At 50.4% G+C, this 25,498-nt stretch overlaps 1 protein-coding gene across 2 annotated transcripts in view; it reads left to right on the top strand.

Annotated features, from left to right (window-relative positions):
• The first annotated feature begins 4,653 nt into the window (after positions 1-4,653).
• Positions 4,654-25,498, top strand: part of Rspo4 (R-spondin 4) — a 35,506-nt gene continuing 14,661 nt past the window's right edge. For both annotated transcript variants that reach the window (XM_050151247.1, XM_050151246.1), the window contains exon 1: positions 4,654-4,883. In XM_050151247.1, the coding sequence (XP_050007204.1) occupies positions 4,718-4,883 (166 nt within the window). In that variant the 5' untranslated portion in view covers positions 4,654-4,717. The remainder of the gene's footprint in view (positions 4,884-25,498) is intronic.

Below are 25,498 nucleotides of genomic sequence, written 5' to 3'. Positions count from 1 at the left end.
TTGCTGGTTGATGTAGGAAGGTCTAGCCCACTGTGGGTAGCACCGTCCCTATGCTACGTAAGAAAGCTAGCAGAGCCAGCCAGAAAGTGGTGCTCCTCCGTAGCTTCTGCTTCAAGTGCCTGCCCTGAGCTCCTGCCCTGAGCTCCTGTCCTGGCTTCTGCCCTGAGCTCCTGCTCTGAGCTCCTGCCCTGAGCTCCTGCCCTGGCTCCTGCCCTGAGCTCCTGCCCTGGCTCCTGCCCTGGCTCCTGCCCTGAGCTCCTGCCCTGGCTCCTGCCCTGAGCTCCTGCCCTGAGCTCCTGCCCTGGCTCCTCTCAATGACAGACCATTACCTGTAAGCTGAAGCAAACCCTTTCCTCCCCTGCTTGCTGTTGCTCGTGTGTTTGTTAGACAGAGCAACGGGAAAGCCAAGTAGGACACAAAGCATGACTTATGAAAAGGAAAATATGATAAAGTGGACCCCACTGAAGTTAACTATATTTGCTCTGTGAGGGAGCCTGGTAAGGAGATGAAAAGACAAATTACAGAGCAGGAGAAAACATTTGAAAAATCACAATACCCAACACAGCACTTTGAATCTAGCACATAAAAAAACCAGACGGTGGCTTTATTCATAATAAGCAAAATTTGAAAACACAAATGCCTTCAATGGAGTAAACTGCTGGGTGACTGGGTTCGATGCCCACCACCAGGGAAGACCACTCAGGAATAAAAAGCAGCCGACTGTCGTGGATGAACAAGCTGGGGTGACTCTGGAGAAAATTATGCTGAGTGCAGAAAGCGGGTCTCAAACTGTACACACTTCACAATCCCATTACATAATATTTGTGTAACGACATAATTACGGAGATGGAGAACAGATGAGTGGTTGCTAGGGATTGGTGCTGAGGAGGGAGAGGAAGGGCAGAGCCATGAGGGTACCATGTGGGAGTCCTGTGGTGGTGGCTCTGTTAGGAATCTTGACTGTGGTGCTGCCGAAACCAAGCTCTGTGTCGTGAGACAACAAGCATTCTGGAAACAATGCAGGGTCACAAACCTGGGCTGGTGGTCATCTGAGCAGGGGCCATCGAGTGGCTCTGGGGAAACTGTGCTTGGCCTAATGGAAAGTTCAGGTGTCTTGGTTGGAGATATCCACCCACTCTCCCTGGCGACTATGTGAACTCCAGCTACAGAATTAGACTACATTTCCCAGCCACCCTTGCAAGGAAGCAGCTGTCCAGTCAACAGCGCATAAGTGAACAGCTCTGTCCTCTGCGTAAGCCCTTTCCCTTCTCAGGAAATCTGAAACCTTGTAGAGAAGTCCCCTTTCCAAGATGCATATCCCTAAGATGCTTAGTGGATGTCTGAAACAGAACATACCAGATAGATAGATAGATAGATAGATAGATAGATAGATGGATGGATGGATGGATGGATGGATGGATGGATAGATAGATAGATAGATAGATAGATAGATAGATAGATAGATAGATAGGAGAGAGAGATACAGTTCATTCTATATATCCAACTTCTGATAAAGTTCAACTTATAAGTCAAGGCACAACACAAGATTAACAACACCAACTAATAAAATGAGGGGAAAACGTAACAATATACTGTAATAAAAGTCAAATGGATGTAATATACCCCCTCGAGATAGCTTATTTTACATTTACCTTTCTCCTTAAAGGAAGCACTTCCTGGCTTCTCTCTGGCATCTGTGAATCACTGGTGTCACTACTTGGGACCACTAATAAATGACATAATGGTGGCTTGAATACAAACCCTGCCTAGCCAACTAACTGATTAACAGGAAGGTGATGTATTCAGAGTAGATACACTAGAAAATGGTACGATTCAAATCCAGGACCAGATAAAACAGGAGGTATGTATTATTCCATACGGGATGTAACTTCACACTTATGAATACTTGCTTCTGTAATTGTCCATTATATATTTGCAGCCTCTGTCAACTGGTATCAGCTGAAACTGTGGAAAAGAAAACCATGGCTGAGGAAGGGCTGCTGTGCGGAAGAGGGAGGAAGCCTGAGTTCTCCAGTCTGAGAGGATTTCTTCTGGGACCATGTGTTATAAGCCATTATTCTTGACAGTGACCAACAGTTCCTAAGTAATACCCTCAGGCCCACAGCTCCTAGGCAGATCACCAGTATTCCCAGCCTTAATGCCCTCTCTGGGTGGCTGTACTCGGGGAGGGTCTGGATGGTGGGCTGAGATGCCTAGATAACCTCCTAGAGATAGCACCAAACCCTCTGAGCATCTAAGGGAGGGAAAGGATCCTGAGTTTGGGGTTTATATCCTCAAACTCAGGTTCTGGAGGGTCCAGATGGCTCACTGGACTCACATGAGTCAAAAATTCATAAGCTATTAGTTACTTTTCTTTTGCTGTAATAAAACACCATAACCAAGGCAACCTATAGAAGGCAGGGTTTATTTGGTCTTACAGTTTCAGAATTTTAGGGGCCATATTGGTGGAGACAGCATAGAAGACATGGATCCTGCTGGAAGCTGAGAGCTGACGGCTCACACCACAGGCTTCAAACAGGAGACAGAGAGAGAGAGAGAGAGAATTAGTATGTGTCTTTTAAACTCCAGGGCCTGCCCCCAGTGACATGCATCCTCCAACAAGGTCTCACCTCCTAAACCTTATGCAAACAGCACCACCAGTTGTGGATCAAGTACTCAAACAGCTGAGCCTGTGGGAGAAATTTTCACTCAAACCACCACAAGGTCCCACAACAAAGCCTGGGGTTGAGGGATGCTCAGTCGTTCATTTATTCATCTCATTCATACTTGTGTTCATTTACAAATATTGAATAATTATTTTATGCACGGGGTACATGGAGAATACACAGGTGATTGCTACCCTATGTAACTCACAAGCAAGCTAGTTGAAGACAAAAGCAGGCCGGTGGTACTGGTACTGTGGAGAGCAGAGGAGGAGGAGGCGGAGTGAGAGTCCTGTACTTCTGCAGTGATGGGAGAGGTCTTTCGAGGAGGCCATGCTGGAGACATGTTCTGAAGGGGCCTGGGGAAGAATTTTCCAGACAGAGACACAGCAAAAGTCTTGTAAAGGACTATATCCGAGGAGTGGGAACCAAGAGGAGGCATGGGAAGCTGGGGCAGAGGAAGAGGCAGACATGTCTGTACTTCCCAGTGTGTTAAGACAGCTATGGTGGGGAATGATGGATGCCCAGAAGAGGTACTGACCTGGGAATCAGGGACAACTTCCTGAAAGGTGTCAAACCACGACTGGGTCTTGAAAGTGTCAGTGGGGAAGATGAGTGGAGTCGGCTACCACTCCAGGAAGAAGCCTGGGCAAGAAATGCTCAGGATGGAAGGGGACGCTGGGTGGGGTATCACACACCTGTTATGCCAGCAATTGGGAAGAGGAGGGAAGATGGTCAGGGGTTCAAGGTCATCTTTAGCTAAGCGGTGAGTTCCGGGCTAGCCTGAGGTAGACGGCTCACAAAAACAAACAAAACCAAAACAAACAAACAAACAAACAAAAAAACCAGGTGTGCGAGGCCTGAGAAACTTGCAAAATAGGGCGAGAAGTTGGAGATTTGGAATGAAAGGGAGAAGAGAGAAATCGGAGTCATCAGAACCAGAGGACCCTGCAGGGAACCACAGTGTTTACCAGAGGCAGGCCCCTGCACATGGGCTGGGGGGTGTAGGGGTGGGACAGCCAGCCTTGGAACCTCTTTGCAGGAAACAGAAAGTCTGACTGTCCTTTGGGCCTGCCAGGCTCTCTCCACCCTCTCTGTGACGAGACTGTGTGCTGGAAAGTGGCCGAAAGGCGATGGACCTGCTGCTCAGCTTTGGGCAAATCATGTGGTCTCTCTGAGCATCCGGTCTCCTTCGGAAGGAGTCCTTAGTTAAAACGGGAGCTGTTCTGAAGCTTTTAGCTCACAGAAAGTGTTTAGCAGAAGGCCAAACTCGTGGGTCTCGGATATCTCCGTGGCAGCTTGGCTCAAAGGGTCACCGGAGGCAAGAGAGTACTGTTTTATTGAAAGAGCAATTTGGCACTCAAACAGTTAAAACTAACCCAATCCCGGAGATAAGACTTTAAGAAACACTCCAGGTCCCAGGTCCCTTCATAAGCAAATTTATGAGATGCTGGACACTGGGTCAAAGAATAGGGGATCCCCAAGGCTGCAGCAGGAATCGCTCAGGGCCTGGACCAGACCGTGTTGGGGACAGCTAGAAAGAAAAGAGGGTGGAGCAGCGTGGGTCACACTCCCACCCCTGAGAGCCAAGGGATGGAGAGAGCAGCGCGAGCGGGCTGGATACCAGAGAGCCAGGTGTGGACAGCGCGCCAGAAAGGGGCCTAGCTCTTGGCAAGAGTGGAGTGTTGGAGGCCAGACAGTCAGGGGACAAACAGTTGGAACAGTAAAACAAGCCAGGAGGGTCCTGGGAGAAGGAGGGTAGGAACCAGAAGTGGCAGAGGGAGGGTGCTGCTGGAGGGTCTGAACGGGTGAGTGCGAGTACTCCGTGTGCGTGTGTGTACCTGCAGTCGGCCTGTGCCCGTGCTCAGGGTGTGGGGTTGTGTGGGGCGGGCAGGACCGCAGGCACCCGCACGGGCCCCCCGAGGGTTAAGCGCCGCCCAGCCGCCGGCTCCTCCCCATCCCGGCTGCGCGGCCAAGCTGACGCCCTCACTCGACCCACCGCGCCCTGGGCGCACGGCGGGTTCCCGGTGACCGCAGCGACCAGCGACCCGCGGATGCGCAACGCGTGCCACGAACTGTCCCCGCACAGCGGCTGCCGGGCCGTCGGGGCGCCCGGGCGCCAGGAGCATCAGGCTGCCCAGATGCGGGCGCCACTCTGCCTGCTGCTGCTCCTCGCCCACGCGGTGGACATGCTCGCCCTGCACCGGAGGAAGAAGCAAGGTACAGATGTGGCTGAACTGTGGTGGGGTAGTCTGAGGCAGACTCGTGGTAGCCTGGCGGGCATCTGTCTGGTGCCCAATGCCTGGGCTGTTGACGCAGGGTCAGCACGGGGAGCTGTCGAGCAACCTGGACCTAGGAAGCAGAGAGAAGGTTGAGCTCACTGGCCCCAGCCTCCTGGCCGGCCGTGTCCCAAGAGTAAATTCATGGACACCGAAACCCAAGGAACCATCCTTGGGACCAGGGCACTAGAAAACAGAGCTAGTGGCTTAGAAGCCAGCCGGAACATCCTTGCTGGACCACAGGGTCCCATCAAGAGCAGTTGCTCCGGGGCCTACATGAGGCCCTGACCCTGCTATCATCCCCCACCTCCCCGAGAAGTGATCTGGGTGAGCCTCTCTGGTGATCTTTTCTGGATGACCTGGAAGAAGTTTGTCCCCTCTAGGATAGGAGCCTTGGAATTTATTTTTCCTTTGGGACCTGCTGGAACTCCTAAGAAACCTGAACCTGAGACTAACTGTGCCTGGACCCTGAAAACATTGTCTTTGGGGTCCTGGGCCACAGTTCCTCAGTGCCACAGTCAGATGTCTTTTGTAGGTGAGTTTGGGACTGTCCCTGCAGAGCCAGAGTTGGCAGACTCTGTGCTGGCAGGAGGAGCAAGATGACCAGCAAGCCCTATGGCTGACCAGGGCAGGTCCTAGGACCTTTGATGCCTGCCTGTGAACCAACAGCCAAAGACTAACCACAGTGCCGAGAGTCTACCACACACTGTCTCCTCACATCCTTAAGATGCCCTAGTAACAGAGTGGCCGGCTCACTCTGTAGAGCTAGAACCCAAAGTGCATGCAGGGTGCTTTGCTGAGTGGTCCCACAGGCAGGAGGAAGCTCCAGCTGAGAGCCTGGGTCAGAGAATGCTGAGTAGGAGAGCGTGAGAGTGGCCTTGCGCTTAGGGCTTCGAGTCCATCCGCGTGAAAAGCCTTCTGTGGAAGCGGTAGCTCCTGTAAGGGAACAAGGTGCACAGAGGGACGGTGGGAGAGCAGGTATGAGGTGGGATGGCAGGCCATGGCCTAGGGGTCCATCTTCTAAGGGAGGTGGACAAAGGGACGAAGAATAGAGAGGCAGGTGGACTTAGGGGTCCTGAAGGTTTCCCTCTGTGAGTGGCCTTCACTCTGCTGTCCAGAGCCTAGGCACTGGAGTCAGTCTGTCTGGATGCACGTCGCTCCTTTGAAAGCTCCAGATGAGTAACTACAGCGGAGGCATTCAGGACTTAAGGTTTGCCTGCGTGGGATCCTTCACCACACTGGTCCTCCAGAATGCTTCTCCGTTCTGAAAGGATATTTTAAATCCTTTCCTTTTACCAGCTTATCTTTAAAATGGGAATAGATTTCCGTCTCCATCAGGAGGACCATAACTATGATGACTTGACGTAAGGTAGAGGGTTTCCTGCCTCTGCCAGCACCTCGTGGTCCTTGTCACCATAAATCATCCCAGGCTCTTGTCTGTTGTGTCATTAGCTACTTCCAGAAGCCCAGTGAATGCAGGGAGAGGTGCTTACTTTCTATAGAGAAAACAAGTTCAGCAATTCAGAGAGGGGGATTGACTTGTCTAAAGCTGCACAGCCGATGAGCAGGCTGAGATCATAGGATCAGATCCTAGCATCTCAGAGCTAAGATGATAGGGTGTTGTGAGGTCCTGTGAGCTGGATTGGTCTTCTTTTCTCAGAACCTCAGTTTACCTCACTAGAGGGGAATGTAGTTAGGCTTCTAAGATGCTTTCTCCCTAACCAAAGGAAGAGAGGGGTCGTGAAAATCCTTTGTTCCTTCCCGTTAGCCCAGCTCACTAGCGGCTCCTCAGAACTTGCCACAGAGAGATGCTCCTTGCATTGGTCCCGCTAGATGAACACGCTGCTTTTGAGTCTCAGGTGCTCCTGCCTGCCCAGCATCTTCAGTGAGGTTGTGACTGTGTTCATGTGAAGCAGAGCCTTGGGCTTCAGTCTCTCTCCTGACCCATTCATGCCACGTGACCTTAGATTAGAGGGTTTCTTCTCTGCTTCTGCAGAGAGTCTCGGTTTCCCCGTCGGCACAGCGGTGGAGGCTACACAACTCTAGAGCCTGTTCTGCAAGGCAGTCACAGTTGTCATGGCCAAGTAGGTTTGGGAAATGTAGGGTTTGGTAGAGTTCTTGGCTATGCAGGAAGAGGTGGTGGAAAGGGGCTGACCTCTCCCATACCTAGGCATACACAAGAGGACCATTTCTCACGCATGCCTTGGAAGGCTGTGCATATGGTCCTCAGGGGCTAGCTGACTTTGGCCCTCTGATCTGACTTTGGTGAGAGAATGTGTGTTTTAGATGCTCGGATATTGACAGTGCCTCGCTCGCTCGCTCCCTCACTAGCTCACTCATCTATTCCTGTAGTGTTACAGAGAAGCCTCCCAGCCAGGTTGTGTCGGAAGCCTGGAGGATGCTAAGCTGAGACATCCTAGGCAGCAGTAGGCTCCTTGCTTTCCTGAGCCGCCTCCCCCACACCCTGCCCTTGACTTCAGTCTTTGGCCCAGTAGCCAGCCATGGGGAAGGATCTGCTTACCCCAGCTTGATCTGTTCTGCCTCCCATGGGGTTCACTTCTCATGGACCTAGGCTCCTCTGGCTCCAGCGTCATCACTGGGTTTTTGATGAAACCTAATTTTTCTATTTCTACAAAACAGAATGAAAGAAAAGGCTTAAAAGGAGTTCTTGGATCTCAAGTGTCTCTTACAAAACACTTTGATTAATTAAGTATAAATGAATTAGAACCAGATGGCGACATTTCTCTTGAAATGAACTGGTGTGCCTGGCAGTGGGGCAGTGGAGCAAAATGAGGGGACTTGCTGGGCGATGGTGGCGCACGCCTTTAATCCCAGCACTTGTGAGGCAGAGGCAGGCAGATCTCTGTGAGTTCGAGGCCAACCTGGTCTACAAGAGCTAGTTCCAGAACAGCTAAGGCTGTGACACAGGGAAACCCTGCCTTGAAAAAAAAAATGAGGGGCCTCTAGGTTGTGTCCCCTGTTCCCAGATCTAGAGCTTCCGTAGGGATGAGATGAGACTGGGGTCCATATCCTCTGTCCTCTCCTACACTGGGCATGAGAACTTGGGCGGTCCACGCGCTTTCTCTGATATGTGTTTCCCTCATCTGCGAAGTGGGAGCCACTGAACCTGCCTTCTTGGGTAGCAGGAAAAATTTACCGTCACCCCAGAGGGAAAGTACACGAAGGCTTCTTAGGGCAGAGAGGGCTGGGCAGAGGGTACCGCCTGAGCGTTGACTTCCCCATGACCCTGTTCCCCTGAGCCATTTGATTTACTGTGGCAGGTGCAAGGAATACCATGTGCAAAGCCTGGACGGCAGCACTGGCCCCGGATGCAGATCCAGAGTGAGGGTTAACACCTGGGCAGGCAAGTGACAGATGGCACAGACCACCTGGGCCTCTTGTCTATGGGTCGGAGCGTGGCTGGGTGCAGAACAAGATGTGTTGCCTGAGAGATGGTACGCAGATGGAGCCGGCTCGGATGGACATTGGCGTGGCTCTGAAAAGAAAGCCTGTTCCCTTGGGGCAGAGCAAGGTGATGCCTTCATGGGTGCTGAGGGATGGGGTGGGTGAATCTTGACCTGAGACCTGGGTCTCTCGGGAAAATAGCAACTGGTTAAGTCTAGGAAGCAGAAGCCTGCACACAAGGCAAACAGACAGCTGATCCTGAGCTCCTCACCTGGCCTGTCCCTCCTCAGCCTCTCTGAAGCCAGCCTGTGTACAAAGGGAGGGGGAGGGGTTTTCCATTATCCTGCCATGGCCCTGGGAGGCCCTCCAGAAACCCTCCCTATTCCCAGTCACCAGGGCTGCAGAGACCACAGAGAGAGCTGGCCATGTACTGGGACCCTGAATGGACTTCCTTTTCCATGCTTTTTGGCAAACCCGTTTTTTCAGGCAAGGCAGTGAAGGGGCAGCGGCCTGTGGAGAACTCCCAACAGCTGAGTTGGGGCACAGAACCAAAGCTTAGGAGACACCCCAGCCTGTGCCTAAATCAATCAAGGACTGACGATCAGGTCTTGGTGAGCCTTAGCGGGTCATCAAGCAGTGGTAGCAGGTAGCGACCTGCAGGAGGAGGGGGAGCCTGGCCGCATTAGGGACCACATGGTGGTGGTGGTGGGGAGATGGGAGCCCCGCTGTGGACAGAGCTAGTGTTGGGTCATGGAGGGATTTGGGGTTCCATTTTTGCTGAGCTCCCGTGTCCAGACTCTACTGGATCCTAAAGACAGCAGGGTGGACACCACACTGTCACTGATGTCATAACACCCAGCAAGTCCCCAAAGCCCATCAGGGATAATGCTATGGCAGGGCCCCAGTCCTCTTCAGCCCAGCCTTGACCGGCAGGCTGGCCATTGTTCCAGTCTCAGCTGGGGACTCCAAGAAGGGACATTGCTTGGGGACTCTGGGGCTCCAAGAGGAGACATTGCTGAGCTGGAGTGTGTAAGAGGTTTGCTGTCCCTTATGAAGGGATTCACACCTGAGATATGAAGCCTTGGCAGTCAGCAGTCAACTAAGTACGTTACAGGCCATCAGGCCATTTTTTTTTTAATGAATGGCATGGAATAGAACAGGACAGAAGGGAACAGAACAGGGCAGAAGAAAGTAGAATGGAAGGAGATGGAGGTTGTTTCTGTAAAGAACTAGAGTCAATATTCTAGGTTTTGTGGACCACCCAGGATCGTGCCAGAGGCCGTGGCATACCATACTCTCTGCAGAAACTGGCAGAGTGCTTTTCCAGTGTTGAGAAGGGTAGTGATGCTTGCTTATGTGTAGGGCTGTATGCACAGGCAGGTATGTGAGCATGCTTGCAAGTATGTGCAATTGCACATGGAAATGTGGTGTGTGCTCTCATGAGTGGGAGTGTGTGTACAGCTTGAATGTTAATATAGAATATTTTTCTACTTCTGTGCATGTTTGTGATGTGCATGCCTATGTTATGCGCATGTTTATATGTATGCACACTCACATGTGTGTGCATGACTGTGAAGGCTGTCAGGTCTCCTGCTCATCGGCTCTCTGTGGAAACAGTCCCTCACTGAGCCTGGGGCTTGCAATTCTGACTAGTCCAGCTCGCTAGCTTGCCTGGAGGATCCTCTGCCTCTACCTCCTGAGTACTGGGATTACAAGTGAGTCACCACACCTGCCTGGGTTTTCATGGGTTCTGGAGACCCGAATCCAGGTTTCCAGACTTGCACCAGCCTCTGAAAGTGTTAGTGTGTCTTTCCCATTATCAGAACATGGATGCCATTCCCCCAGCTGTGCCTGTCGGAGGGCCTCAACCCTTTCCACGCTGGCCTAATAAGAGGACAGATGTAAGATGCAGGACTCTGTGAAGGTATTAAGGTCCATTTTTTCCTCCAAGAGGGGACCAAGGCCCAGTGGACCACGTGGCATTATCCAGAAGTAGAGTCTGATTTACAGCTCCACTCCCTCCTGGGGACTCCTACACAGGATGCTCAACAGAATGGCAAGTGTCAGACCGGCAAGGACCTGTGACAAGACTGTGACAGGCCTGGGTTCCCATCCTCCTCTCCCTACAGCCGTGTTCCCGAATGCCTCTGCTGTCAGGACAACGGGGCCAGTGAATAACATCTGACTGTACAGTGTCCTGGAGGTCACTGCTTGTGGCCCATCTGGAAGACACAAGGCGCTCAGCTAGTATTGATGACTGCCATGAATCATGGGAGACTGGCGTCTTGAGTATGTGGAATGCTTAGAACTAATGTCACACACGCCCTAACACCAGCTGAGGATCTTAAGCAGCTGTGGTGAGTCCAACCTAGGTAGCTCTGAGGAAGCTAGGTTCTTAGGATGAAGTTGGTGCTCTGTGCTGTGTGATGTGGCCTAGTGAGCCACCCTCTCTGAGCATCTGCACTCCCTGTATAGGGACCTGAGAGGGTGATAGTGAACATGGGGATAGCGAAGGTGACAGCTCGCACACTAACTCACTACAGGGCACACCATGAACCCACAAGTAACTAGCTGTGTGTTCCCAAGTGAAGCCATCAGCATCTGACGCCTTGCCCTCCATTGTTCGACAAGCTGGAACCCTCGCTCCTGGCCTCTGAGCCGCTCAGCTCCTGAATGCCCACACATTGGCCACAGGTGTCTACAAAACCCAGCTATCCTTGTGTGCTGACTGTATTTGTTTTCTGTCATTATTTTTTAAATTGCTAAAAAAAAATCACTTGGATTTTAAATGTTCCTCTTAAAAGTCTGCTTCTCCTCTGTGTGCCTGTCTTGCCTGCGTTGGTGTGTGCCCCTCATGCATGCTTGATACTTGCAGAGGCCAGAAGAGGGCGCCCATTCCCCCTAGAACTGGAATTGCAGGCAGCTGTGAGCTGCCTTATGGTTGCTAGGAATCAAACCCAGGTGCTTGGACAGAGCAGCCAGGGCTCTTAACCACCAAGCCATCACTCTAGGCACTCTTTTTAAATTTCAAATCTTGATTTAGGCATTAAAGTTAGCTTCAATCTGTAGTACTTAGTCATTTAAAAGTAATGTATTGGAATGTACTTGACAAGTGAATTTTTATTTTACTTTTACATTTTAGGTTTTGACTTTTATCTGATTGTTTTAAATTTGTTTTAAGTGCCATCTTATTTTAGAATTGGTGATTGATTTTCATTTTCATATTTTAGGGATTTTGTGTGATTATATTGTGCATGTGTGTGCATGTTTGTGAAGAGATATGCACACACATATGGGCGAGAGGCCAACCTTAGCCGCCATCTCCTTTGTCTTTGGAGACAGGGTCTCTCACTGGGACCTGGAACTTGTTGTTTTGTAGGATAGGCAGGGTGGTTACTGAGCCCCAGGGATCTGCCTGTCTCTGCCACTACACCCAGGTGTCGAGGACTCAAACTCAGATCCTTGTGCTTGCAAGGCAAGCAGTTGACTGACTGAGCTATTCCCCCCCACCTCATTTTAGCGTCTTACTTTAATTAAAAAAATTTTTAGTTTTCCAATTTAATTTTTGCTCCCCTCTGCTCCTCTTTTACTGGGCTTCCTGATTTTTTTCCTGTCAGTTTTGTGGGCTCCCTTAGTGGCACCTGCTTACTGATCCATCTTAACATTGAAGAGTCTCTTGGAGCTCATCAATTTGTCTCATCAGTTTATCAGTCTTGTGGAAAGTAGTCACCACGAGGCATGGTGTTGCTATAGTCAAATCCACTAATCCTGTCTTAATTTGTATAGATTTAAAAGTATTTTTAGGGACTTTTTAAATTTTTCTTTTTACATATTTTGGAAGGGACAGGATTGTTCTGCCTTATGGCCTGAGTTGGGTTTGGTCTTAGGGAGAGCATTTCGGAAGGCCCTGTGGATGTTACAGAGATGTGAGCCAGGGGCTACATCCATGGCACCTTTTCCCTTAAGCTTCCTCCTCTGATCATCAGGTGCTGCTGGGTCTCAAGAATGCAGGTGTTCCTGCGTGTGTCCCTCCTCTACCTCGAGAGACAGGTCACCTTGGCTTAAGTGGCAGCCCTCCCCAAGTGGAGGGGTATCCCCAGCTAGCAGCTTGCATTTGGTTCAGTGGCCCCAGTGTGGAGATGTCTTCTTCACCCGCATCCAAAATGAAGGTACATTGAGGACATTTGTTGGCAACGTGGACTTCAGAAGGTCTGGGGACTGGAGCTTGTGCCCACATGCAAACAGGTCGAAATCAAAGACACCCAGGAGCTGGGCCTCTTGCCAAGTCCTGTTTGGCTTGACTGCCCTAACTCCTGCTCATTGCACACAGTGGTGTCTAGCCCTGGGGGCCCTGGGCCCTGGGCCCACTCTGTTTTTCAGTAACAGTTCCCGCCTTTTAGATTACCACCAGGCAGAAACAGGCAGGGAGAAGCTGGAGTTTCTACTCTCCTGCATCCCATGGCTCTTTGCTGTGCATGTGCAAACGGCCCCTTAGCACCCTCAGTCCCTCTTGTCCGTGCAAATAGAGTATGCCTAACCCACACCTTGCAGGGTTGTGATGGGGAGCACAGGACTTGTCCTGGCCAGATGTCCCTGCAGTGTACCACCTTTGAAATGAGGGAGCCTTGGTGTCAGTACCAGGCTTGAGAACAGAGGGTGTGCAATCTGCTTCAAAACCATCACCAGAGGGAACCTGAACTAAGACTTGGTCTCAGCAGCACCGTGTTCAGGAGGCAGCATCAGGTACAAGAGGCAGAACTCAAATCCATGACTGGGGGGAGGGGTCGTGGCTGGGGCATGGGTAGAGGAGGTTTCAAGAGGGACAGCCATGAGTGTCTTAGAGCTTCTACTGACACAATGAAACACCATGACCAAAACTCAGCTGGGGAGAAAAGAGTTAATTTGGCTCACACTTCCCTATCAGTTGATCACTGAAGGAAGACAGGACAGAAACTCAAACAAGGCAGGAACCTGGAGGCAGGAGCTGATGCAGAGGCCATGGATGGGTGCTGCTTACTTGCTTGCTCCTCATGGCTTGTTCAACCTGCTTTCTTATAGAACCCAGGACCACCAGCCCAGGGATGACACCACCTACCATGGGCTGGGCCCTCCCCACTTCAATCACTAGTTAAGAAAATGCCCTACAGGCTTGCCTAGAGCCCCTTATGGAGACTTTTCTAACTGTGCTTCCTTCGTTCAGATAACTTTAGCTTGTGTCAAGTTGATATCAAACTAGCCAGTGCAATGAATCTCTATGACAAGGTCCCCTTGGAACTAAGGACGGGAGGTAAAGGATCTGAAATCTGCTGAGTGTGACACTGTAGACATGGCCATCTACCTTTTAATTCGCTTGACACACAAGCAAACTTGCTGGAGCTGTTAGGGTCTGCACATGACCCCACAGAGACCGCCACTCACATATGCGATCAGCAAGAGCATGTATTTCCAGCATGCTGGGGTCAGCCACATAACAAAATGGCAGCAACCCCCAGAGAAGCTCACAGGCTTTTATACACAGCTCCAGAAATTCCAGAAACAGGTCCTCTCCCACAAACCTGAGTAGCTGAGCAAGTAATAATTACACTAATACATTTCTGATTGACCAGGGCTTGTCTGGGCAAGTCCTCACCTCCCAGCCTGAATCCAGAAAACTTGGCACCATCCAAGCATATACCTCGAGATCACACACAAGGCCACATACAATGTAACTGTTTCTAATAGTTCTGTTGTGTTGTTTAGGGAAAAACAAGAAAAAAAAAACCTGCCTATTCTGTCAACAGGGTTTTGTTTTTAATATTTTTAATGCAGAACTTGGGCAAATCAAAGACAGTTAGCCCACCCTAGTGGTCTGGGCCCCCACCCTCTAACCTTAGCACTTGCTCTTCCTCCGTTGGCCACTGCCCTCTGATCTCTCCAGCCTAAGGACCTTCTACTTGCTGATTCCTCTACTAAGAATGTATATTCCAGAGTGGCTTTGGAACCCCACTCCCTTCAGGATGGAAACTCCCATTGTTTCCATCTTGTCTAGCTGAATGTCTGTTCACTGAGGCCTCCCCTTGCCTTGAACAGTATTTGACACAAAACAGTAATCCCTTGGTATCCCACCACCTCAAGACGCCCAATCTGCAGGTGTTAAGTCCCATGTATAAGACAGCGTATGGGTGTGTATGGTTGTTTGAATGAGAACGGCCCCTATAGGCTCATATATTTGAATGTTTGATCCCTAGTTGGCAGAACTGTTTGGGAAGGACTAGGAGGTGTGTCATGGGGATTTGAGGTTTGGCAGTTTCTGAAAAGCCCACACCATTCCCAGTTAGCTCTCTCTGCCCCGTGCTTGTGGATCTAGATGTAAGTGAGCTTCCAACGCTGCTCCTGTGTCATGCCTGCCTACCTGCTGCTATGTTCCCTACCATGATGTCATGGATTCAACCCTCTGGAACCATGAGCCACAAATTAAATGCTTTTTAAATTTCATTTATTTGTGGTTTTTGAGACAGGGTTTCTCTGTGTAGCCCTGGCTGTCCTAGAGCTCACAGAGATCCCCCTGCCTCTGCCTCCCGAGTGCTGGGATTAAAAGTGTGTGCAGTCACCACCAGACTTTGTCTTTTGCTTTGTCTTGGCCATGGTGTTTTATCACAACAATTGAAAAGTAAGTTAGATACCTTGTAACCTTGAGATCACAAACAAGGCCGCATAACAATGTAGCTGTTCGTAAATAATTCTGTTATTTTGTTTAGGGAATAACAAGAAAAAGTCTCTGCCTGTTCTGCCCAGCTGTATTTTTTTCTTAATGTTTTCAATGCTGAGCCTGTATAAGTCAACTCCAGTAAACCCTCTGTAGACAGTGTGTGTGGCTGGCCTATTCTTCACAGCTGTAGAGTGGGGATCTGGGGTCTGAGACCAGGTTGGTTAAAACCAAGACCTTGTATTCCCGCTTCTGTCTTCTGCATCTCACCCCTCAGCCAGCCTGACTAAGCCTCAGCTCCAGGGCCCTGTGATGGTGAAGTATGTGTTACCTGGAGTGGCAGAGACCCACCCTTTGTCAGTCAGAGCTAGCCTCTGAGTCGGGGGCTGTGCCCACATCCAGATGGGGAGGAAAAGGGAGCTGGAGAGACGAAGTCCAAAGCACACATTCAGATCCAAGGGTCTCAACCCTGGATACCAAGGATTCGCTGTGTGCCTCTAAAAAGAGTTCCTATTCTTCACTGAGGACCCTTTATTGATGGAGCCCCCTCAGGAAAATGCTGTCACCTACTGTGCTGGAGACAGCAGGCCCCATCTCCTCTCGTGGAGTGGCGGGTGTTGCGGTCTTTTTCAGTTTGCCTATCCAGTAGGTCACAGTAATATTTTGCACTAGTGTGTGCAGGTCACTGATGGGGTACAGAGCAACAATGGCCGAGAAGCCATGATAGGGGAAACTGTTCACAATGGAGAAGCTGAAGAGAAAGACGGAGTGGCCAAGCATGTTCCCCAATACCCTGAGGGGCTCTCATTATACCCTGAAAGGTTCACCCAGCTCTCATTAGGGGACCGAGTCTTTTGCCCATTATACTCCTCCTCACATGCCCATCCCCCTTGCCGCAGCCAGGGCTCTCCCTATGGGAAGATAGCTGTGTCAGGTTTTACTTCACTCACGGTTCTGTGGGTTCCAGTCCCAGTGGGGCAGCTCTGTTGCTTTGGGCCCCTGGTGGGGTATGTGGTAGCTATGGTGGAGAGCCCATGGCGTGGGAAACTGCTCACCTAACAAGGGAGAAGCTGAAGAGGAAGACGGGGAGGCCAAGCATGTGCCCAATATTCTGAGGGTGTCATTAGATCCTGCCACCACAAGGCTCCCCCATCTCTCCTTGGGGGACCAAGTCTCTCACATTCGGATCTTTGGGGATGACGGCCCAACTTTAACACTGCTTGCGTGTTGTGTGCAGAAAGAGTAGGGATAGAATTGCTTGCTGTTGTCACCTCCAGAAATCCTGCAGTTGGAAAACCCAGGTCCTATCTCGGTGAGTAGAGGGGAGGGGCTGTGCCAGGCACACCGGTGCAGATAGCAGGTGTCCCACGGTGGGACTCTGACGCCTTGCACCCCTCCAGGTAGGAATCACCATCTTGAATCAATCTCAGTCACCACCATTGGTTCACCTATACTCAGATGATAAATTGGCCAAATAATGACAACATGGCTGTCCCAGCTGTCCCACCCCCTCCACCTCTTACTTGTTTGCTCATCCTCAGTGGATCAAGGTAGACAGTAAATGTGAGTTTAATTGGGGTGTGGCATCTCAATCTCTCCATCCTTCGGGCCCCTCCAGACCAGAAGCTCACCTGCACATGGGGGCTGGGGACATGTCTACTGGTCCATTCTGTAGCAAGCTTTCTTGTTGGACTATCTTTGGACCTCCAGCCCGCAAATAATGACCTGGAGACTTATTAATTATGAAACCTTGACCTTAGCTTAGGTTTTCCCCCACCTAGCTCTTATAACTTAATTAACTCATATTTTTTTTTAACTACATTCTGCAGTGTGGCTCAGTTACCTTTCAGTACGGCGCATCTGGTTTGCTCTGAGTCTGCTGGAGAAATTGCACACTTAGATTCCTCCTTTCAGTTTCTCCCTCTCTGCCTGGAAGTCCCACCTATTTTCTCCTTCCTACCTATTGGCCATTAAGCTCTTTATTACACCAGTCAGAAGGCGCCTTAGGCAGAGACAAATATTCCGCACCACTGGTCACTGCTGGGGCATCCCTCTGTGCTCTGTGAACAGGCACCCATAGACTGGAGAGGTGCAAGGGAGGAGATGGAAGGCAGCAAAGAGAGCTGGTCCCCTCCTGGAAAGTCCGGGTGTTCCAAGCAGACCACACAGGGCGTCACACTGGACCTTACGTCTGAGGGCATTGATCCCTATCTTACAGGAAAGGAAGGAAGCTGAGGCTTAAGGACGATCATTTGGGTTAGAACTCAGGGCATCTGCCTCTGCAGCCTGTGCTCCTGGCTACCCTAAGCTCTGCCCTCCTCTGCTCCTGCCATCAGCCCAGCTGGACTTCAGGGGCGCCCAAGCCTCTGGGCTTCTCTGGAGATAAACTAAAGGAATAGAAGGCTAGGCATGAGGTCCTCCCCTTACCCATCCTGGACTCGCATTTCCCAGCGTGGGCTGCTGGAGGGCGCTGGCCCCACATTGCTGTACTCCGTACTCCAGCTGGACTCTGTGACGACCTAGAGAGCTCAGAGAGGAACTTAGACCACCCTGTGAGGCACAGAGCCCCAAATGGAGCGGCAGGGCCTCAAGGTCATCCAGCAGACACCCATTTAGCACCTGTGTGTACCAGGCACTCACTGAGAACCTGCTATACCAGGCTTCGCTATTGCAGAAGCAGCGCTTGACGACAATGACATACACAGCAGTCCCCTCCCTACGTCATGGAAAGCTTGTCAGTGTTCACTGCGTGACAAGGCTGCAGACTCTGAGTTGATCTCTAGGACAATTCCATGATTCATTCTCTCTCTCTCTCTCTCTCTCTCTTTCTCTTTCTCCCTCTCTCTCCCTCCCTCTTCCTTCTTCCTCCCCTCACCTCTGTGTGTGTGTGTGTGTGTACTGAGTGGGTGTGCAGGTATACATGTGTGTCTGTGTATGTAGTGTCTATGTATGTAGAGGGCATGTCAACCTCATGTCATTCCTCAAGCGTCATCCCTCTTGGGTTTTTTTAAACAGGGTCTCTCACAGAACCTGGAGCTCACCTGTTAAGCTCAACTGGTTGACCAGCATGCTCCAGGGATCCTCCTTGTCCCCACCTGGCAACACTGGGGTTACAAGCTTGCACCATGTCCCTCTTTCTGTGTGGGTTATAGGATTGACCCGGATCTCTATGCTTGTACAGCAGGCACGTAGTGACCAAGCTGCCTCCGTGACACACACACCCTTGTATTATCAGTCTCTTCTTATATGGTTTTACATATTTGACACACAGGCAGGCCAGCTGATTCTCCAACAGTTTCCCCTCAGGGTAGCTCTCACTGGCAGCTCTCAGAAGGCTGAGCTGTGGGAAGATAACCTGGGAGAAGCCAGCTGGTGCTTCCCACATTACGCAGCTTCCTCTCTCAGCATGGTCATCCTGCGAGGCCCCAGGAAGTGGAGTCCTGTCTCTGCCTCACTGGTTCTGAAGATCACCAGGGCTGCTCTGTGCGCCAGGCCTCTCACCAGGGGACACCAATCTCACTTCTCCTGTTGAGTGGCCAACAGAGCGCTGTGCACCTGGTGGTCCAGGGTGGTCCTGCAGAGATGGGAGGAGAGACTGGATTTGGGACACTCAGCCTGTTCTGGCCTGTACCCCGCACCCTACCAGAAGGTCAGGCAGGGGCACTGTTGAGCGAAGAGCAAAGCTTTCTCCATGCTGCACTGGGGGGTGGGGGGCACCTCAATCAGTTAGAGCTGATCACAGATATCAGTGCTCACCAGCCATGTCCCGGGGCACACGGGGACCCAAACAGTCCTTCTCTTTCCTGTCATTTGAGGTTTAGGAGGTATGGTCCACAACCAAGGTCTCTCCTGTAGCTAGAGAGTGACCCCCCCCCCAACCGCTGTCCCTTAGCCACTGTCCCCTGATTTCAAAAGCCCTTATTGATCTGTTCTATGGCTGCTGGGAGGAGTGGAAAGGCAGGGGGCGGGCCAGGCCCAGGCAGCCATTGCTGCTGCTGCCCTCATTTGGCAAGGTTTCTATCTCTGTTAAGGTCAGGTGGCTGGTGGCCTTAGCATGGCACTAGGAAGACTTCTCAAGATCTTGTTGAGGGGCCTGTGGCCCTCACTGCGTGGAAGCTTGAAGATGCAGCTGATGGCACAACGCCAAGGTTAAGCCTTTGGATTCTGCTGGATGTGTAACCTCTCGAGGTCCCATCCTGGTTCTGAGAAGAAACTAGTGGCCTGAAAGCCCCTAAGTCTGCCCTCCCTGGGAGCCTCCAAGCCGGGAGCTATCTCCAGAGCCTGGATGGTGCAATCTGCCCCCCAGGCAGGAATGTGCTGGCCCTCTGAGCCAGCCTCCAGCGATGGCAACTGCCTCCCATATGTGGCCGTCAAAGGGGGCAGGCGAGCGCCCAGATGTTGTTCATTTCCCCTTGGTCATCAGCGACATGCATCCCTCATTGCCAGGAAGATATCCGAGATGTGCTGACTAGCCCTCTCTTTGCAGTTCCTCTTTTGAAGTTCTGGATCCTTCCCAAGGGCAGAGCAGGGACCAGGTCCTGCCCTGGTCTTCCCTAGACTGACTTACCTTAGAGCAGACTCCATGATCTTTCTCTGCCTGTGCCCCCCCCCACTCCACCCCTGCCACCTTCTCACCCTGGGAGTCCTGAGGGCAGCTGTATTAAATCTGTAGTCCACCATGACAAACCATGTTCTCATGCAAGGCATACTTCACTGGGCACACCCCAGTTTTGAAGAAACTCTGCCCCAAAAAAATTGTTGGCATTGAAATAAGCAGCCCTGCACTGACTGCTGGAAGAATGACAGCCACAGATTGGAGTCAGGGTAGGTGGTAAAGGTCTCAGCTGCTAGCGATGTCACCGAGAGCCTCTTGTCGGTCAGTACTGCCCAACAGCTCCATGGCTGTCTGTGAGCCTAACTCACGGATTTCTGCTTGCGAATGGGAAGCTGGAGCATAGAATGGTTAGAACCCTGGTTCCTGGTAACACAGGTCAGATGGGAGGGTCAGAGGCAGGATTTGAACCTGCACTGAACCCGCTCTGGCCTCGATCCTGCTCTCTACCAGTGGGTTTTAAAGTGTGGCTCCAAGACTACAAGTAAGGGACCCATAAGCTCTGTGGGTTCCAGGTCCTGCCAACCCTCCCAAGGTATCTGCTGACGGGAGGCCCAGCTGGGGGTGTTCCAGCAAACTTCGGGGTATTCTGTATACAAAGGGGGTGGATCATGCTTGGCCCAGTGTGGTGTGCTTGCCCACACCTATTGTTCCATATCTATGGAAGACTGAGGAAGGATCCCCAAGAATTCAAGGCCAACCTAAGTAACATGGAAAAACCCCCCATCTTAAAATCAAAATTGATGAGAGACCCTCTTCCCATTGTCACTAAACGGGGAAGTGGATGTGGCTGCTGCCCAAGCACAGTGAGATCTGGAACTTCCCATCATCCTTGGCACCAGGATGGGCATAGAAACTTGAGGGTCTGCATTTGGCACCCAAGAGCATCACTTCGGACAGACAACCCCAGCCACTGCCACTGTGAGAATGCAAGCCAGGACTGGCAGATGCTCTGAATTTTTCCAGAAGTTCAAATTCTAGCTTTTTATGTGAAATCCCTTGATTTTATAAATGCTGGCCATTTCCAAATTACTCTTTAAAAAAAAAAAGTGTGGGGCGTACACTTGGCCTGGGTACCAAGGGCATTTTAATGTCAGGCGCACTGTGTCTGCTGAGATGAACCTATCTGGGACAGCACGGTGTTTTCAGGGTCCCAGGTGTCCACACAAGCCCTCAGGGAAAGAAGGCTGTGATGTGTGTCAATGTGGAGGTGACCTTAAAGCCACTCAGAGTTTCCAAATGGAAAAAATAGTTGTCCCCTATTCTGGGGCCATTGGTTCCTGTCAGATGAGGTGTTGGGGCCCAATCCCAGGACGCAGATGACTCTGACCCTGGGCTCTTTGTCATTCCTTGTCCCCAGAAGAAAGAACAAACCTGCCCTTCACCCGAGACCAAAAATGCCCAATGAGATCTTCACTCAGTGGTGGCAGAAAGCTGCATCCCCATTCCTTGCTAGCTACCTTCTAGTCTTTCCCATGTGCCTGCCCTATGTGAGACAAGGGACACATGGTGGTTCACAGTTCCACTGAGGGTCATGACAGTGAAGGGACAGGGTAGGCACTTCCGTTGTGAATGTGTGGGACACTCGGCTGATTTGCTGTTATGCCCCCTTAAGGTTTCAGGGCTGGGAGCTGCCACCACAAGTCTTCAAGTGGGGAAACCACAGCATCAGCGATGAAGGGACTTGTCTGAGGTCATTCATCAAGCAGCGAAGCCAGGATTTCTGTCTGTTCATCTGCACACATCTTTAGATACTTTAGATTTTTGAAGACAGAAATTAACACCATCCTCTTCAACCTGGTAAAAAGGGCTGCAGTTCCTCGGATGCTGGCTATGTCCTGGGCTCTGAGCTCATCATAGGCTCCTTTGCCCTCCAACATGGCAGCCCTGCAAGATAAGCATCATTATACCTAGAACATCATACCTAGAACAGCTCAAGGTGGTAACGGATCTTGCCCAGGTTCACACAGTACTCCCCACAAGCCTTGTAACTATTGAATCTCTAGCATCTCCCAACAGAAGAAAAGAATCTCAAAGGTTCAGCGACTGTGGTGACGTGAAAGAAAACTGCACCCAAAGGGAGTAGTACTATTAGGAGGTGTGGTCTTGTTGGAGGAAGTGTGCCACTGTGGAAGTGGGCTTTGAGGTCCAATGTATGCTCAAGCCATGCTCAGTGAGGCAGACCACTTCCTGTTGCCTGTGAGTCAAGATGTAATAACTCTCAGCTCCTTCTCTAGCGCCATGTCTGCCTGCATGCTGCCTTGCTTCCTGCCATGATGATAATGGACTAAACCTCTGAACTGTAAACGAGCCAGCCCAGTTAAATGTTTCCTTTATAAATTACCATGGTCATGGTGTCTTCACAGCAATAGAAACCCTAAGACAGCAACCATTCATTGAATGAGTGGCTGGCTTCCTCAGCACCGGGTTTCTGTGTGCATTCAGAGTCATCATAAGCCAGAGTCACCTTATAAACTGTCAAGCCAAAGTGGTCGCTGTGTTCTGTAGAGTGGACTTCCAAGTCCTAACTCATTCCCCAGGTACTGGGAGAAAGACCGGTAACTGAGAAGTCATTCAGAGTGCTCCAGCGGCTGGCCCAGGCAGAGCTGTACCTGTGGGGCCAACTGGCATTTCCACTGCGGGAAGCTGGTCTCAATTGTAGGAGATGGTTGCTCAGGGGAATCACATGGGCTGTCGACTCTGATGCTCCAAGGAAGCTCATGAGGTTGCAATTAGAGCCCAGATGTGCTCGTTTATAAGTATGTGCCTCATCTGGAACGGGGAGGGATTCAGTTGGGATCCACCTGACATGGAGCAGAACCCAGGGTTTCTGCGGAGTGCCATGGAGGGCAGTGGTGAAGGTGGTGCTGTGGGCCCCTCTGTCCTGCAGGAGCATAGCTGCCCACTGGGCTCTTCCTATCCAGAGAGCTGGGTCTCTTCTGATTGCCGGATGACAGAGAAGCCTTAGCTGGAGCGGAAAGCTCCTTTCTTCGAAGCGGTGAGGGAGCCAAGCCCCAGGAGGGCCTGGAAGGGCCTCAGAAGGTTTGCAGCCTTTTGGAGCTAATGAGGTTCCTGGCTGCCACTTCCCACTAGGAATCTCACTGTTTATTTATTTTTCTCCCTCTGCTTCTGTATTAGTCAGAAACCGTTCGGTTGCAAGTGACAGAAACGCTAACTCAACGTGGCTCGAGAAGAGTGTGCTGGCCTCTGGGGTGGACCAGGTGGGATGGAGGCGCCTTCGAAACGCAGACGTAGCTCCTGGCTCTGCTCTGAGAGGTCTTCATTCTTGGGAGGTTCTTGGTTTGCGCAGCCTTCATCAGCCTCCACCATCCACAGCTTCCCAGGTCCAAAGTGCAGAAAAGAAAACACGCATGAAATACCACACACACCACACCACCACAAACTCACACCACACACACATGCCCACACCACACAAAAAAAACCATATACACCACACACACACACACATTACGTGCCACACACACACATGCCCACACCACATACCACACCACACAAAGAACATATACACCACACACACACACACCACATAGCACACAAACGACACATATACCACACACCACACACACACTACATGCCACACCACATACCATACCCCCCAACACTCACACCACACAAAACGACACTTACGCCTATTGACTTAAGAAGAAAAATCTCAAGACGAGTTTCTGTTGGGACGCATGCCTGTGTCTGGACCAGCAGTGACTAAGGTCAAGGGCACATGGTAAGCTGCTCAAGTCATAATGGGTGTCAAAGTGTAGGTGGCGCCACATGCGCCTCAAAAGTCAGGCCCAGTTGAAGATCAGCGTTTGCCAGAAAAGATGCCGTGGCCACCAGTGGCCGCTTTGCCTTGGGGAAGACCTGTGCACCCCTCTACCTGCCGCTGTCTTTGTCCTGACCACCATTTCTCATCCAAAGTCACTTTCCACACAGCTGTATCTCACTGGCCCAGGGGAGCCAGAGCAGGGCCTGGATCAGAAAGCACATGCCTGGTGGCCATCTTCGCTCAGAGAAAGGAGACTGGAGCAAGGAAGACATTGGGAAATGCCCCGTGTGTTTATTTTAGATTTGGACCCAAACAAACCACTTCCTCGCTGGGACTCTGATACAGTCAAGTATAAGAACCAGTATGTGTGGCTCTTTCGGAGCAGCCCTGTCCAAACTCGAGTGGTCATCGTTTCTCTTTCATAAAGTGAGCATTCGGGTTCCTTCACCCATGAACTTGAGGGGACCCCATTGTTCTTTCTAATAAATCAAGAAAGGTGTGATAAAGACCTGGGAAGTACACTTGGCACAGGAGATCACTCCCTAAATATAACCCCAGCAGCACAGACACTGAGAGAAACAATTAATAAATGGGACCTCCTGAAACTGAGAAGCTTCTGTAAAGCAAAGGACATGGTCAACAAGACAAAACAACAGCCTACAGAATGAGAAAAGATCTTCACTAACCCCACATCAGACAGAGGGCTGATCTCCAAAATATACAAAGAACTCAAGAAATTGGCCTTCAAAAGAACAAATAATCTAATAAAAAATGGGGTACAGACCTAAACAGAGAACTCTCAACAGATGAATCTAAAATGACTAAAAGACACTTAAGGAAATGCTCAACATCCTTATCCATCAGAGAAATGCAAATCAAAACAACTCTGAGATTCCATCTTATACCCGTAAGAATGGCCAACATCAAACACACTGGTGACAACTTGTGCTGGAGAGGATAAGGGGTACAAGGAACACTCCTGCATTGCTGGTGGGAGTGTAAACTTGTACAACATGTACAGCTGCTTTGGAAATCAGTATGGTGATTTCTCAGAAAATTAGGAAACAACCTACTTCAAAACCCAGCAATACCACTTTTGGCTGTCTACTCAAAGGATGCTCAATCGTACCACAAAGACATGTGTTCAACTATGTTCATAGCAGCATTATTCATAATAGACAACCTGGAAACAACCTAAATGCCCCTCAACCAAGGAATGGATAAAGAAGATGTGGTACATTTACACAATGGAGTACTGCATAGCGGAAAAAAATAATGACATCGTGACATTTGCAGGCAAATGAATGGAGCTAGAAAATAACATATTGAGTGAGGTAACCCAGACTCAGAAAGACAAGCATAATATGTACTCACACATAAGTGACTTTTAGACATAAATCCAAGAAAAACGGCATGCAATTCACAATCCCAAAGAACCTAGACAACAAAGAGGACTCTAAGAGAGACATACATACATACATACATACATACATACATACATACATCTACATGGGAGGTAGAAAAAGACAAGATCTCCTGAGTAAATTGGGAGCATGGGGACCATGGGAGAGAGCATAAGGGGAGGGGGCGGAGGGATGGGAGCGGAGAAAAGCATATAGCTCAATAAAAACAATCTTAAAAAAATAAAAATTTCATTAGCTTTTTACGGTCTAGTTTCTTGAGTTCTTTATATATTTTGGAGATCAGACCTTTGTCAGTTGCGGGGTTGGTGAAGATTTTCTCCCAGTCAGTGGGTCGTCTTTCTGTCTTAGCAACAGTGTCCTTTGCTTTACAGAAGCTTCTCAGTCTCAGGAGGTCCCATTTATTTAATGAGGCCCTTACTGTCTGTGCTGCTGGGGTTATACGTAGGAAGTGGTCTCCTGTGCCCACGTGTTGTAGAGTACTTGCCACTTTCTCTTCTATCAGGTTCAGTGTGTTCGGACTGATATTGAGGTCTTTAATCCACTTGGACTTGAGTTTTGTACATGGTGATAGATATGGATCTATTTTCATTCTTCTACAGATTGACATCCAGTTTTGCCAGCACAATTTGTTGAAGATGCTCTCTTT

The sequence above is a fragment of the Alexandromys fortis genome, unplaced genomic scaffold (assembly GCF_014885135.2).
Source record: "Alexandromys fortis isolate MF-2015 unplaced genomic scaffold, M_Fortis_MF-2015_v1.1 scaffold_27, whole genome shotgun sequence".
In the NCBI taxonomy this organism is placed as follows: Eukaryota; Metazoa; Chordata; class Mammalia; order Rodentia; family Cricetidae; genus Alexandromys; species Alexandromys fortis.
The sequence above is the reverse complement of the archived record's forward strand: the minus strand, read 5'-3'. Positions and strand labels throughout refer to the sequence as shown.